The following is a 15,623-nucleotide window of genomic DNA, read 5'->3' as shown; positions in this document are numbered from 1 at the left end:
GTATTGTCATAATTGTCAATTTTTTGCTCCATGTATTGTCATGGTTGCCCATTTGATGCTCCTTCTATTGTCATGATTACCCACTTGTTGCTCCATGTATTGTCATGATTGGCCATTTGTTTCCCCATGTATTGTCCTAATTGCCAATTTGTTGCCCCGTGTATTGTCATGATTGCCCATTTGTTTCTCCATGTATTGTCATTATTGCCCTCTTGTCGCTCAGTGTATTGTCATGATTGCCCATTTGTTGCTCCATGTATTGTCATAATTGCCCATTTTGTTGCTCCATGTATTGTCACTGTTGCCCATTTGTTGCTCCATGTATTGTCATGGTTGCCTATTTGATGCTCCTTCTATTGCCATGATTACCCATTTGTTGCTCCATGTATTCTCATGATTGTCCATTTGTTGTTCCATGTATTGTCATAATTGCCCATTTATTGCTTCATGTCTTGTCATAATTGCCCATTTGTTGCTTCATGTATTGTCATAATTGTCCATTTGTTGCTTCATGTATTGTCACAACTGCCCCTTTATTTCCCCATGTATTGTCATAATTGCCCCATTGTTTCCCCATATATTGTTACGATTGCCCCTTTGTTGCTCAATGTATTGTCCTAATTGCCCATTTGTTGCTCCATGTATTGTCATAATTGCCCCTTTGTTTCCCCATGTATTGTCATAATCGCCCCTTTGTTTCCCCATGTATTGTCATAATTGCCCATGTGTTTATCCATGTATTGTCATGGTTGCCCATTTGTTGCTCCATGTATTGTCATGATTTCCAAGATGTTATTCACTCCCGTCACAATTTTCCTCTGTTTTGCCCACATACTGATCAATGTTCATGGTACCGTCTGTGCAAGTTTTGGAGTAGCTGATTACTATTTTAAATAAGGAGAGTAATACTATATCTGAATACTTGCAGCATGCAGAGTGCACCACTTAAGCCTACCCCCCCCCCCCAATCATCTGAGGTTCGTGGGGTTTCAAAAGCTCCCTGGTGTACTTAGATCTCTAGAATTCATAGGTCCATGTATTTACCATGCCTGTTATAAGGGACTCCCACTCAGGGCCATGTGAGTTCTCTGGTGTTTGACAAGGACTGATCTCTGAGTGAAACATTTCCCGCACTCTGAACAAGAATAAGGACGCTTACCCGTATGACCTCTCTGGTGTCTAAGGAGGTTTCCTTTCTGAGCGAAACATTTCCCGCACTCTGTACATAAAAATGGCTGTTCACCTGTATGACATCTCTGGTGTTTATTTAGGCTTCCTTTTTCAGCAAAACATTTCCCGCACTCTGAACATGAATAGGGACGCTCACCAGTGTGACTTCTCTGGTGTTTAATTAGGCTTCCTTTCTCAGTGAAGTATTTCCCGCACTCTGGACATGAAAAGGGACACTCACCGGTGTGAATTTTCTGATGTTTGAGAAGGTCTTTTTTCTTAATAAAACATTTCTCACATTCTAGGCATGAAAACGGACGCTCGCCCTTGTGAAGTTTCTGGTGTGTAAGAAGGTTTCCTTTCTCAGTGAAACCTTTCCCGCACTCTGAACATGAATAGGGACGTACACCTGTGTGACATACCTGGTGTTTAAGAAGGCCTCCTTTCTGAACAAAACTTTTGCCGCACTCCGAGCATGAATAGGGACGCTCACCCGTGTGAATCTTCTGGTGTGTAACAAGGGTTCCTTTGCCAATGAAGCATTTGCCGCACTCTGGACACGAAAAGGGACGGTCACCAGTGTGAATTTTCTGGTGTGTAGCAAGCCTTCTTTTTTCAGTGAAACATTTCCCACACTCTGAACACGGATAGGAAGGCTCAGCCGTGTGAATTTTCTGGTGCCTAAGAAGGTCTCCCCTCTGAACAAAACATTTGCCGCACTCTGAACACGGATACGGACGTTCCCCTGTGTGAATTCTTTGGTGCACAATAAGTAATTTTTTCTTTGTGAAACATTTGCCGCACTCTGAACATACATAGGGGCGCTCGCCTGTGTGGCTTCTCTGATGTACACGAAGGGTGTCTTTCTGAGTGAAGCATTTCCCGCACTCCTGGCATGAATAAGGACGCTCACCCGTGTGAGTCCTCTGGTGTTTAAGAAGGTCTTTTCTTCTAATAAAACATTTGCCGCACTCTGGACATGAAAAAGGGCGCTCAGTTGTGTGAATTCTCTGGTGCCTAAGAAAGTCTTCTCTGAGAATGAAACTTTTCCCACACTCTAGACATGAGTAAGGACGCTCACCCATGTGACTTCTCCGATGTCTGAGAAGTGACCTGTTTTTGGTGAAGGTTTTCTCACACACCGAACATGGAAATAACTTTTCTGTGTGAACTCCTTCTTGGCTTAAGGAAGATTCCTTGGCAATGGAAGGATCTGTTGACCTTTCCATTCCTTGAGATATTGGAGGTGTATCTGGAGATACAGTATGTGATCTATCAGAAGGCTCCTCAAGATTAGAGAGATCCATTGGTCTCGGTGTATTCTGAGCAATGACATTTTCTCCTGGAAGGCCTTGTGCAAGGCCACCGTAGTTTGCATTGGAATCTGGAGATAAAAAAAGATGTCCCTCTGAGGTATTCCAGACGTAGCATCCACCTGATGGGAAAAATATTGAAAAAATGTTATAAGTATTTGCCATACTTTATGCTCAGAAAATATAGGCGCCGACCTACCACTAAACAGTTTTTCAGAGCTCTGTCATGGAACTGGGTGTAATCAGAACATTAGATATAGACCTTCTACCACGTCATTTCTTGGAAACGGGACATTAAAGATGGACCTTCCTCCACCTCATTTCTCAGGACATTAGAGATGGACTTTCTTACACCTCATTTTTTGGAAACAAGAAATTAGAGGTGGAACTTTATCCAACTAATTTCTCGGAAACAGGACACTAGAGATGGACCTTCCTACACCTCATTTCTTGGAAACAGAACATTAGATATAGACCTTCTACCACGTCATTTCTTGGAAACGGGACATTAAAGATGGACCTTCCTCCACCTCATTTCTCAGGACATTAGAGATGGACTTTCTTACACCTCATTTTTTGGAAACAAGAAATTAGAGGTGGAACTTTATCCAACTAATTTCTCGGAAACAGGACACTAGAGATGGACCTTCCTACACCTCATTTCTTGAAACAGGACATTAGTGGTGGAACTTTATTCACCTAATTTCTTGGAAACAGAACATTAGATATAGACCTTCTACCACGTCATTTCTTGGAAACGGGACATTAGAGATGGACCTCCCTCCACCTAATTTCTTGGAAACAGAACATTAGAGATGGACCTTCCTACACCTCATTTCTTGGAAACAGGACATTAGATATAGACCTTCTACCACGTAATTTCTTGGAAACGAGACATTAAAGATGGACCTTCCTCCACCTCATTTCTCAGGACATTAGAGATGGACTTTCTTACACCTCATTTTTTGGAAACAAGACATTAGAGGTGGAACTTTATCCACCTCATTTCTTGGAAACAGAACATTAGAGATGGACCTTACTACACCTAATTTCTTGGAAACAGGACATTGGTGGTGGAACTTTAGCCACCTAATTTCTTGGAAACAGAACATTAGATATAGACCTTCTACCGCGTCATTTCTTGGAAACGGGACATTAAAGATGGACCTTCCTCCACCTCATTTCTCAGGACATTAGAGATGGACTTTCTTACACCTCATTTTTTGGAAACAAGAAATTAGAGGTGGAACTTTATCCAACGAATTTCTCGGAAACAGGACACTAGAGATGGACCTTCCTACACCTCATTTCTTGAAACGGGACATTAGTGGTGGAACTTTATTCACCTAATTTCTTGGAAACAGAACATTAGATATAGACCTTCTACCACGTCATTTCTTGGAAACGGGACATTAGAGATGGACCTCCCTCCACCTAATTTCTTGGAAACAGAACATTAGAGATGGACCTTCCTACACCTCATTTCTTGGAAACAGGACATTAGATATAGACCTTCTACCACGTAATTTCTTGGAAACGAGACATTAAAGATGGACCTTCCTCCACCTCATTTCTCAGGACATTAGAGATGGACTTTCTTACACCTCATTTTTTGGAAACAAGACATTAGAGGTGGAACTTTATCCACCTCATTTCTTGGAAACAGAACATTAGAGATGGACCTTCCTACACCTAATTTCTTGGAAACAGGACATTAGTGGTGGAACTTTAGCCACCTAATTTCTTGGAAACAGAACATTAGATATAGACCTTCTACCACGTCATTTCTTGGAAACGGGACATTAGAGATGGACCTCCCTCCACCTCATTTCTCAGGACATTAGAGATGAACCTTCCTCCACCTCATTTCTCAGGACATTAGAGATGAACCTTCCTCCACCTCATTTCTATATATTATTTGCCATATTTGCCATACTTTATGCTCAGAAAATATAGGCGCCGACCTACCACTAAACAGTTTTTCAGAGCTCTGTGATGGAACTGGGTGTAATCAGAACATTAGATATAGACCTTCTACCACGTCATTTCTTGGAAACGGGACATTAGAGATGGACCTCCCTCCACCTCATTTCTCAGGACATTAGAGATGAACTTTCCTCCACCTCATTTCTCAGGACATTAGAGATGGGCATTCCTCCACCTCATTTCTTGGAAACAGAACATTAGTAATGGTCAGCTTACAAAGTATGATGGGGGGGGGGGTGTCTCAAGCGTAGAACCTGATCACCAAAGGGCTACGCAATATTTAGTGTTCTTCATACCTTACATTCAGAAACCATATGTACTCATCTAGCAATAGATGATCTTCACCTATTTTTTTAGGACATTAGAGATGGTCCTTTCTCCACCTTATTTCTTGGAAACAGGACATGGTCAGCTTACAAGGTATTGGGGCGGGGGGGGGGGGGGGGCTGGTCTCAAGTGCAGAACCTGATCACCAAAGGGCTACACAATATTTAGTGTTCTTCATACCTTACATTCAGAAATCATATGTATTGATCTAGCACTAAACGGTTTTACAGAGCTCTGTCATGGAACTGGGTGTAACCATTACATTAAAAAGGAAATGCAAACCAGATAAAGTATGGAATGCAACCGAACCATAAAGGACAACAGTGTTTGTGTTTTGGTGAAGAATAGCGATGGACCTTCCGCCACCTAATTTCTTGGAAACAGGACATTAGAGATGGACCTTCCTCCGTCTAATTTCTCAGGACATTAGAGATGGACCTTCCTCCATCTCATTTCTCAGGACATTAGAGATGGACCTTCCTCCATCTCATTTCTCAGGACATTAGAGATGGACCTTCCTACACCTCATTTCTCAGGACATTAGAGATGGACCTTCCTACACGTCATTTCTTGGAAACAGGACATTAGAGGTGGAACTTTATCCACGTAACTTTTTGTAAACAGGATGATATTAGAGATGGACCTCCCTCCACCTAATTTCTTGGAAACAGAACATTAGAGATGGACCTTCCTACACCTCATTTCTTGGAAACAGGACATTAGATATAGACCTTCTACCACGTAATTTCTTGGAAACGAGACATTAAAGATGGACCTTCCTCCACCTCATTTCTCAGGACATTAGAGATGGACTTTCTTACACCTCATTTCTTGGAAACAGGACATTAGAGATGGAACTTTATCCACCTCATTTCTTGGAAACAGAACATTAGAGATGGACCTTCCTACACCTAATTTCTTGGAAACAGGACATTAGTGGTGGAACTTTAGCCACCTAATTTCTTGGAAACAGAACATTAGATATAGACCTTCTACCACGTCATTTCTTGGAAACGGGACATTAGAGATGGACCTCCCTCCACCTCATTTCTCAGGACATTAGAGATGAACTTTCCTCCACCTCATTTCTCAGGACATTAGAGATGGGCATTCCTCCACCTCATTTCTTGGAAACAGAACATTAGTAATGGTCAGCTTACAAAGTATGATGGGGGGGATGTCTCAAGCGTAGAACCTGATCACCAAAGGGCTACGCAATATTTAGTGTTCTTCATACCTTACATTCAGAAACCATATGTACTCATCTAGCAATAGATGATCTTCACCTATTTTTTTAGGACATTAGAGATGGTCCTTTCTCCACCTTATTTCTTGGAAACAGGACATGGTCAGCTTACAAGGTATGGGGGGGGGGGGGGGGGGGGGCTGGTCTCAAGTGCAGAACCTGATCACCAAAGGGCTACACAATATTTAGTGTTCTTCATACCTTACATTCAGAAATCATATGTATTGATCTAGCACTAAACGGTTTTACAGAGCTCTGTCATGGAACTGGGTGTAACCATTACATTAAAAAGGAAATGCAAACCAGATAAAGTATGGAATTCAACCAAACCATAAAAGACAACAGTGTTTGTGTTTTGGTGAAGAATAGCGATGGACCTTCCGCCACCTAATTTCTTGGAAACAGGACATTCGAGATGGACCTTCCTCCATCTCATTTCTCAGGACATTAGAGATGGACCTTCCTACACCTCATTTCTTGGAAACAGGACATTAGAGGTGGAACTTTATCCACGTAATTTTTTGGAAACAGGATGATATTAGAGATGGACCTTCCTCCACCTCATTTCTTGGAGACGGGACATTAGATATGGATCTTTCTCCACCTCATTTCTTGGAAACAGGACATTAAAGATGGACCTTCCTCCACCTCATTTGGAAACATGACAACAGAGATGGACATTTCATATGGTGTAACACAGTTATGGGCAGCTTACTAATTTTGGTGGATTTCAAGTATGGAACCTGATCATCACCAAAGGGCCACACATAATATTTAGTGTTTGTAATGCTACAGAAAACTGTCATAGGCCCATGTGAATCAAAAGAACCTTCTGTGAGCTTAAGCTTAAAGGTATCTAAATCCAGAGTGTGTGAATAGTTTAGGAATTATATCACTTTTTATATATAGGACCAGTGATTTTTATTTTTATTTTTTTTCAGTGGGAATGTGGAGAAATGCAATTCCAGCAGCTCCAGCACTGAATGTATGTAACGGGGATCAAATGCTGCTTGGGAAGGTCTATTGTTGCTGGGGTGAAGTTGTGGTGGGGCTATTGTTGCTGGTTGGCTCTATTGTCGTAAGTGGGGATCTATTGTTGCTGGGGGGGGGGGCTACTGCTGAGGGAGGGGTCTTTCTTTGCTGGTTGCCAGACGATCTATTGATGCCGACTTCTGAGTGATCTATTGATTCTGGGGAGGGTCTATAGTTGCTGGGCTGGAGTTAGCAGAGCCGGGGGGGGGTGTCTATTGGTCTATTGTTGGTTGGGTCTATTCTTGCTGTTGGGGCGGTCAATTGCGGTTAGGATGGATCTACTATTGAGGGAGGGGATTATTATTGCTGGCTGCTGGAGGATCTATTGATGCTGGCTGCTGAGAGAGCTATTGTTTTTGGTGAGGGTCTTTAGTTGCTGGGGTGGGGTGTATCGCTGCTGTTGAGGGGGGTGGATCTACTATTGAGGGAGGGGATTATTATTGCTGGCTGCTGGAGGATCTATTGATGCTGGCTGCTGAGAGAGCTATTGTTTTTGGTGAGGGTCTTTAGTTGCTGGGGTGGGGTGTATCGCTGCTGTTGAGGGGGGGGGGGCAATTGTTCCCGAGAGGGGTCTACTGTTGAGAGAGGGGTCTATTATTGCTGGCTGCTGAGAGATCTGTTGTTTCTGGGAAGTGTCTATAGCTGCTGGGGTGATATACTGTTGTTGGTTGCGTCTGTTGATGCTGGTGGGCATAGCTGCCAACTGTCCCTGATTTCGAAGGGACTGTCCCTGATTTGGAGCAATGTCCCTCTTTCCTCCTCATTTGTCCCTCCTTTTGGTCTGATCTATAGAATTGTATATAAAATGCACTTTTTATTTTCAAAAAGTGTTTCCCAGTGCTAATCTTTTCATCCAAATTCTAAATTTCTGCATTTGTAAATTTTAAAAAGCTATTATAAAGAAATAGAAGTGTTAAAAAAAAAGTCCTTGTGGAGTTAATTAACTTTTTCTTGATTAATTCTCCTTTAAGGGGGTGTGTCAGGGGGGCGTGTCCTATGCCTACATACGTTTGCAAATAGGTGTCCCTCATTCCCATCTCAAAATGTTGGGAGGTATGCTGGTGGGGGGGGGGGGTCAATTGTTGCAGAGAGGGATCTACTGTTGAGGGAGGGGTCTATTGTTGCTGCGATGGAGTTACGGGGGTCAATTGATTGGATCTATTGTTGCTGGGGTCAGTTGTTGTTGGAAAGGATCTATTGTTAAAAGGGAGGAGTAAGTTGCTGCTGGAGGATCTATTGTTGTTGGCGGGATCCATTTTGTTGGCTGCAGGGGGATCTATTTTACTGCTTTTCTTTTTATTAACAAATTACAAACAAGTTATTTGGCACCACTAAATTAATGCCTGGTTCTATATTCTTTAACCGGTTCCCGACCAGCGCACGCCGATGTACGTCGGCAGAATGGCACGGGCAGGCATATTGGCGTACAGGTACGTCCAATCTTCAATGCCGCCCTGCCATCGCTCGCGTGCCAGTCGGGACCCCCCGTGAGTCCGGTCGCGGGTCCCGCGGACTCGATCGCCGTGGGCATACCCACGATCGTCTCACGGGGCGGCTGAATGGAGAAATGCCGTTGTAAACAGCATTTCTCCATTCTGCCTAGCAACTAGTGACGCTGATCTCTGCTCTATGTGATTGGAGCAGAGATCAGTGTTCACTAAATGAAAGCCCAACCCCCCCCCCCCCCACAGTTAGTAACACACCCCTAGGAACACTTAACCCCTACACTGCCACCCACTGGTTAACCCCTTCACTGCCAGTGTCATTTACACAGGAATCACTGCATTTATACAGCAGTGATTGCTGTATAACTGACAATGGTCCCAAAAATGTGTCAAAAATGTCCAATGTGTCCGCCGCAATGTCGCAGTCACAATAAAAATCGCTGATCGCCGCCATTACTAGTAAAAAAAAAATATTAATAAAAATGCCATAAAACTATCCCTATTTTGTAAACACAATAACTTTTGCGCAAACCAATCAATAATCGCTTATTGCGATTTTTTTTTTACCAAAAATATGTAGAAGAATACGTATCGGCCTAAACTGAGGGAAAAAAATGTTTTTTTTTTTTTATATATTTTTGGGGGATATTTATTATAACAAAAAGTAAAAAATAATGTTTTTTTTTTCAAAATTGTCGCTCTATTTTTGTTTATAGCGCAAAAAATAAAAACCGCAGAGGTGATCAACTACCACCAAAAGAAAGCTCTATTTGTGGGAAAAAAAGGACGTAAATTTTGTTTGGGAACCACGTCGCCACGACCGCGTAATTGTCAGTTAAAGCGACGCAGTGCCGAATCACAAAAAGTGGTCTGGTCTTTGACCAGCAAAATGGTCCGGTCTGTAAGTGGTTAAAAAAGGGCAGTCCTTGGAGGTGGATAGGGAGCAAAGACAAAGGGTGACTCAGACGATGGTGGGGTACCTGCGCCTATTCTGTCAGAAAAAAAGCCCCGTATAGGATACTACTGTTCAAAAGCAATTGGATCATTGACCAACAAGCTGTTCCCCCATTATTTAATTAACAATTAAGCAAGTAAATGTTTTGCAATTAATTACAAATGTGGAGTTTAGTGGGTCCTGAGGACAGCGTTGCTCTACAGTATTTACCATTAAGGGTCTTCTCAAAGCAATTGGTTCCACTAGATTTCAGTTAGGGGTATCAGAGTAAAGGGGGCTGAAAACAAATGCCCCCCCCACACCTTTCACATATCCATTTGTAAAAAAAAAAAAAAAAAAATTTGAAAACCCATTTATAACTTTTCCTTCCACTTCACAAATTATGTGCCGCTTTGTTTGTCGGTCTATCGCAATAAATTGCATTTACGTTTTTTGGTTGTAACATGACAAAAATATGGAAAATGTCAACGGGGTATGAATACTTTTTCAAGGCACTGTATAATACTGTACTAATAACAATGAAAAAGGTTTAACTTTGTGCCTAACAAGTGTGCTGCTTTTACTCACGGATCTGACTGTTTTTTTTTTTTTTTCCTCCCTGTCCCAGTCAGATCACTGATCTGTGTATAGAGCCCCGGGTGTTTGGACACAGCTGGTCAGCAGGTTTCAGACAAATTATTGGCCTAAACCTGCTGCGTCCAATCACAGCACGGGTCAGGAGGGGTGGTGCACGTAGGAAATGCTAGAAGCCAGGCAGCGACGTACGGGTACGTGACCTAGCTTGGCTGTGCTGCCCGCCTGCAGTACACGTATAAATTCAGCATATTAGAGCACAGTCAAAAGCCAGAAATATATTGGGACACACTGCACACTATGCAAGCATTTTTACCAGGCCGCATTGGAAGATGGAAGAAATCTTGCAGTAACAAAAACAAAATCTGAATGGGACAAATCAGGTTAAATTTTGTCTGTTTACTATATTTTCATATAGCTGTCAAGTAGATCAGACCGCCACATAACCTGTGCATTGAATGCCTGAAGAATCGAGTCCTCCAAAACTTGGTCATTTCATGCCGATGCCATAACTAGAACATGGCTAATGCCAGAACTATAGAGGGTACTGCGTTACATTTTTTTTTGTTTTTTTTCCCCATTAAAGAAATTTCAACATTTGATCTTGAATGCATCGCATTAGTTCTGCAGTGGATGTTAGCCCCTTGCACATGTGGCAATATACAAAAGACAACCGCATTTCTTTTGAACTTTATTTTAATATATACATATATTTTGTAATTTTCATAAAAAAAAAAAATAAAGTATTTATTAATAATACAAATGCATAAAAATAACAACACTCTAGTATAGACTTAGGTGGCAGGGACGGCAATCCTGACCGCCTAGGTACTTTGCTAAAGCAGAAAGCAGCTCCTCCCGATGCGTTTCACCCCACCCACACAGCTTAGTCCTCTAGGACTAAGCGCTGTGGGTGGGCGAAACGCGTCAGTGCCAATGGCCCGGGAGGAGCCTAGGCTGAGGCCACTGTCTGATTTGGCATAGTACCAGGGCTGTCAGGAGTGCGGAGCCCCCTACTACCCGATTTCGTACAGTGGACCCGGATGACCACAGCAGATGCCGGCACCAGCTTGTGGTGGATCACAGAAGAAAAAAAAATCCTCAGTGCTCTACGTTGTTCGAGGACTATAATATAGACATCAAAAAAACATGCTTCTATGGCTGGCTTGGACTCACTCGTCTGGGCCGCCCTCGCAACCTTTTTATAGGCCGACTCACGCGGCTATTGTCGGAAGGATGAGGAACAGGAGCATCCTCCACCCTCTGCCGCCCCTGCAGTAAAAGAGTGGCCCGGCTCAGTATGTCCACCGCCTGCCTGAGCGCAGCATGGCTGCTCGTCATTTGCCCCATGATGACACGTTGCTGCTGTATGTGTGTATTGAAGGCCCTTTCCATGGCCTTGTGGTGGCGCCTTTGCTCTTGGAATTGGGCCTCTCGAAGACGCAGCATTCGCCTATTTGCAAGCAGCTTCCGTCTCTCTATTCCCATCAGCTGCCGCATCTGCCGATGGCGACGTCTCAATCGTTGACCAGTGGTTGGTGCAGCTTTCTCAGGGCGGTGCGAAGGTGCTGCAGGAGTTGCTGGCACAGGCCGGGAAGGAGCAGGAGACAGCTGTGTGGGTGATGCTTTATATAGTCCATCAAATGGGTGTTCACCTGAAATTCAAAACGGGTCACACAATATTTAGTAACATTCTGAAATCTAAAGTCTATGTATGACCTTCATTGCATAGTTCTATTGGTTCTGCTTGGACCAATGCAAGCATGCATGCCTGATATCTGTGGGACCTCTGTGGAAGTAGAGAGTCGCTGTAGTAGTTTCTGCAATCTTTGGGTCCTGGGCCGAGCCCCTTCCCTTTGAGATAGGGACCATAGAAGGGGAGGGCTTGCTCGGCCCTGCTGCCATTCACAGAATGCCTTGTATTTTTTTCAATGAATGCAAGGTGTTCTCTGATTGGATAATGTGATGTCACTGCATCACTTTTAGGCAGGTGTTGGCCTGCAGCTTGCCTGCTGACCTGAAGGTGGCACTGTACTACTTTTTCAGTAAGCCATTAGGGACTAATCTGTCCCCTATTATGTGCTTCAGGTGGCCATCTTGAGGAGGCTGACCACCCCCATTACATGCTAAATTTGGGAGACACAGAAGTGCTTAAACTGTAGTTTCAACCTGCAATGTAGGACTAGGTCAGGGACAGAGGCCCTCTGATTAGGGGAAGAGGAGTGGTACCCGATAGGGCAGGATGTCCCTATCTCTTCAGTCAGGTTCTTGGGACTGGTCTCTGATCATCAGCCATTGAAAATTGCAAGGACTGTGGCGATCTCAGGGTGACCCAGTAACCTGAATACCTCCTCCAATGGAAGGGCTTCTCGGGCATTTTGTGGTCTGGAAGTTCATATTATATTGCTAGAGTGCCATGTTGGCAGACATTACCTTTTTTGAAGTGGGTAAACCACAACATATGTGTAAAACTACCTTATGTCTGTGATCATTCAACATAAAGTAATGTTTTAAGTACCAACCTGCTTTGACTTGTTCAACTTTTTTGAGTATGTTGGTTAAGTCCCACCCACATGCCTCTCTGCCTCAGAGAATTACTTGTATTCATTGAAAAACAAAACACATGGTGTTTTGTAAATGGTGGCAATGCTGAGTGGGCAACAGGCCCTGGAAGATTGTGTAGTAATAGCAATAGTTGTGATCAGTGTAGTAATAGCGGTCACTGTCACCTTCCACAGGCTCGGGCCTGGACCGCGGCAGCTAGGCTCGGGCCTGGACCGCGGCAGCTAGGCTCGGGCCTGGACCGCGGCAGCTAGGCTCGGGCCTGGACCGCGGCAGCTAGGCTCGGGCCTGGACCGCGGCAGCTAGGCTCGGGCCTGGACCGCGGCAGCTAGGCTCGGGCCTGGACCGCGGCAGCTAGGCTCGGGCCTGGACCGCGGCTCATGCCTGGAATTCAGCTTTAAGCATTTCATGATTTTTTTAGAAAATTAGTCTTTTATGAGATAAGTTCCTAGCCTAATATTACACAAGCTTCAAGTCTGTTAATGGCGGGGTCGGTTGTATAGGTATACAGAGTGGATTTGCGTCATGTTTGTACACTACGCCACATACTTGGTCCATCTCCTGTTTCATCTACAGGTTGGAGATCTGATGTCTGGGGATATTCCAGCTCCTCGAAATCCTCCTGGTTGGCATTCACCTCCTCTGTGTCAGTCATAATGTCTGGTAGAGGAAAAAAAATAAAAAATGAAATTGATTTGGTCAGCCTGACGTTCAAATCCAAGATGATTCTTCATCTGATTACAATTGGCTACTTAGATGACCTGGATGTCTACATGTTGAAAATTTAAAGCAGAGAGCGGTTAGTTAAAGCATTGTGATAGTCCTAAATGGTGACCCTAAAAACTTCCATATAGGATTTTGTTTCCCTTAGTCAATCTCTCCTGAAAGGAATAATCCATCTATAGCCCGTTTGAATCACTCATCCATGTCTTTATGGACCTTGCTTTGTGCACTGGTCCAAATCATTTGGTGGAGGGGGGATTATGGTGTGGGGGGGTTGTTTTTCAGTGGTTGGGTTTGGCCCCTTAGTTCCAGTGAAGGGAACTCTTAAGACGTCAGCATACCAAGACATTTCGGACAATTTCATGCTCCCAACTTTGTGGGAACAGTTTGGGGGGTGGCCCCTTCCTGTTCCAACATGACTGCGCACCCGTGCACAAAGCAAGGTCCATAAAGACATGGATGAGCGAGTTTGGGGTGGAGGAACTTGACTGGCCGGCAGAGTCTTAAACGCCACCCGATAGAGCACCTTTGGAATGAATTAGAGCGAAGACTGCGAGCCAGGCATTCTCATCCAACATCAGTGCCTGACCTCACAAATGCGCTTCTGGAAGAATGGTCAAACATTCCCATAGACACTCCTAAACCTTGCGGACAGCCTTCCTAGAAGGGTTGAAGCTGCAAAGGGTGGACCAACGAAATATTGAACCCTACGGACTAAAACTGGGATGCCATTAAAGTTCATGTGTTCGTAAAAGGAGGAGTCTCAATACTTTTGACAATATAGTGTAGCTGAAAATCCCACATATCTAAAACATATCACCTACCAGTTTGATCAGAAGCCGAGGACCCGTTATCAGATTCGCCTCCCCCACTAGCCAAGTCATCTACAAGAAAAAAAAAAAAAAATATTTTAATTTATGAACATATTTATGAAACTTTAGTATGAAGCACAATGTTAAAGTGTCTCACCCATCATATCCGTATCGTAATCTCCCCGGATTCCCGTCAGGATGTCGTACTGCAGGACAATCTCCAAATCCTTTTCAAAATCTGTCAGGCTTGGGTCTTGCGAGGCTCCTCCCCCACCCCGGCTGGAAGCCCTACGACGCTCCCGGTATTTGCGGATGATGCTCCTGTCCAACAACATTGAGGTTTTGTAGGGTTAGGACCTTCACAATATACGAAATTAAAATGCATTTAGTTGGGTTAGAAATTTTAAAAGATGAATTTGGTTTTTGTCAAAAAAAAATACGTTTTTTATGATAAACATTCTGTTCACAGATGTACAAAATGATGCTCTGTGAGCAATGCCGTACCAAAATGAGTGTAGGTGTAGATAAGGGATGAGCTGGGAACAAGGCCCCAACCCAGTTCAGCTCCTCCCATGGAAAACTGTCACATGATCATATCCCCACTGGCCCAATCAGCTGTGGCCAGGGAATTCCCCACACTGCAACTGCATGTAAACAAAATGGCGGCAATGCTCATGACATCAGTGACTTAATTTGGCCTCCTTTGGTCATTATCATTGACCTAAAATGACCATGGGGTCAAAATCCAGTTCAGCTCCTCCCATGGAAACGGTCACATGATCACATCTCCACTGGCCCAATCAGATGTGGACAGGGAATTCCCCACACTGCAAGTAAACAAAGTGGCGGCAATAGTCATGACATCAGTGACTTAATATGGCCACATGGCCATCATCAATGACCCAAAATGGCCACGGAGGTCTAAACCTAGTTCAGCTCCTCCCATGGAAAGTGGTCACATGATCACATCCCCACTGGCCCAATCAGCTGTGGCTAGGGAATTCCCCACACTGTAATTGCATGTAAACAAAATGGCGGCAATGCTCATGACATCAGTGACTTAATTTGGCCTCCTTTGGTCATTATCATTGACCTAAAAATGACCATGGGGTCCAAATCCAGTTCAGCTCCTCCCATGGAAAGTGGTCACATGATCACATCTCCACTGGCCCAATCAGATGTGGACAGGGAATTCCCCACACTGCAAGTAAACAAAGTGGCGACAATGGTCATGACATCAGTGACTTAATATGGCCACATGGCCATCATCAATGACCCAAAACGGCCATGGAGGTCTAAACCCAGTTCAGCTCCTCCCATGGAAAGCGGTCACATGATCACATCCCCATTGGCCCAAACAGCTGTGGCCACGGCATTCCCCACATTTCAACTGCATGCGGAAATGCTCATGACGGGGACTTAATATGGCCACATGGCCATCATCATTGACCTAATATTGCCATGGGGTCCAAGCCCCGT

At 44.0% G+C, this 15,623-nt stretch overlaps 1 protein-coding gene across 1 annotated transcript in view; it reads right to left on the bottom strand.

Annotated features, from left to right (window-relative positions):
• LOC143956095 (uncharacterized) overlaps positions 1–15,623 on the bottom strand; it is a 55,834-nt gene that overhangs the window by 19,727 nt on the left and 20,484 nt on the right. Inside the window, exon 6 of the mRNA XM_077466228.1 lies at positions 1,107–2,605. Within this exon, the coding sequence (XP_077322354.1) occupies positions 1,107–2,605 (1,499 nt within the window). The remainder of the gene's footprint in view (positions 1–1,106; positions 2,606–15,623) is intronic.

Source organism: Lithobates pipiens, unplaced genomic scaffold (assembly GCF_037356315.1).
Source record: "Lithobates pipiens isolate NorthernLeopardFrog02 unplaced genomic scaffold, aLitPip1_a1.2 Scaffold_35, whole genome shotgun sequence".
Lineage (NCBI taxonomy): Eukaryota > Metazoa > Chordata > Amphibia > Anura > Ranidae > Lithobates > Lithobates pipiens.
Note: the sequence above shows the minus strand (reverse complement) of the source record. Positions and strands in the feature narration are given on the sequence as shown.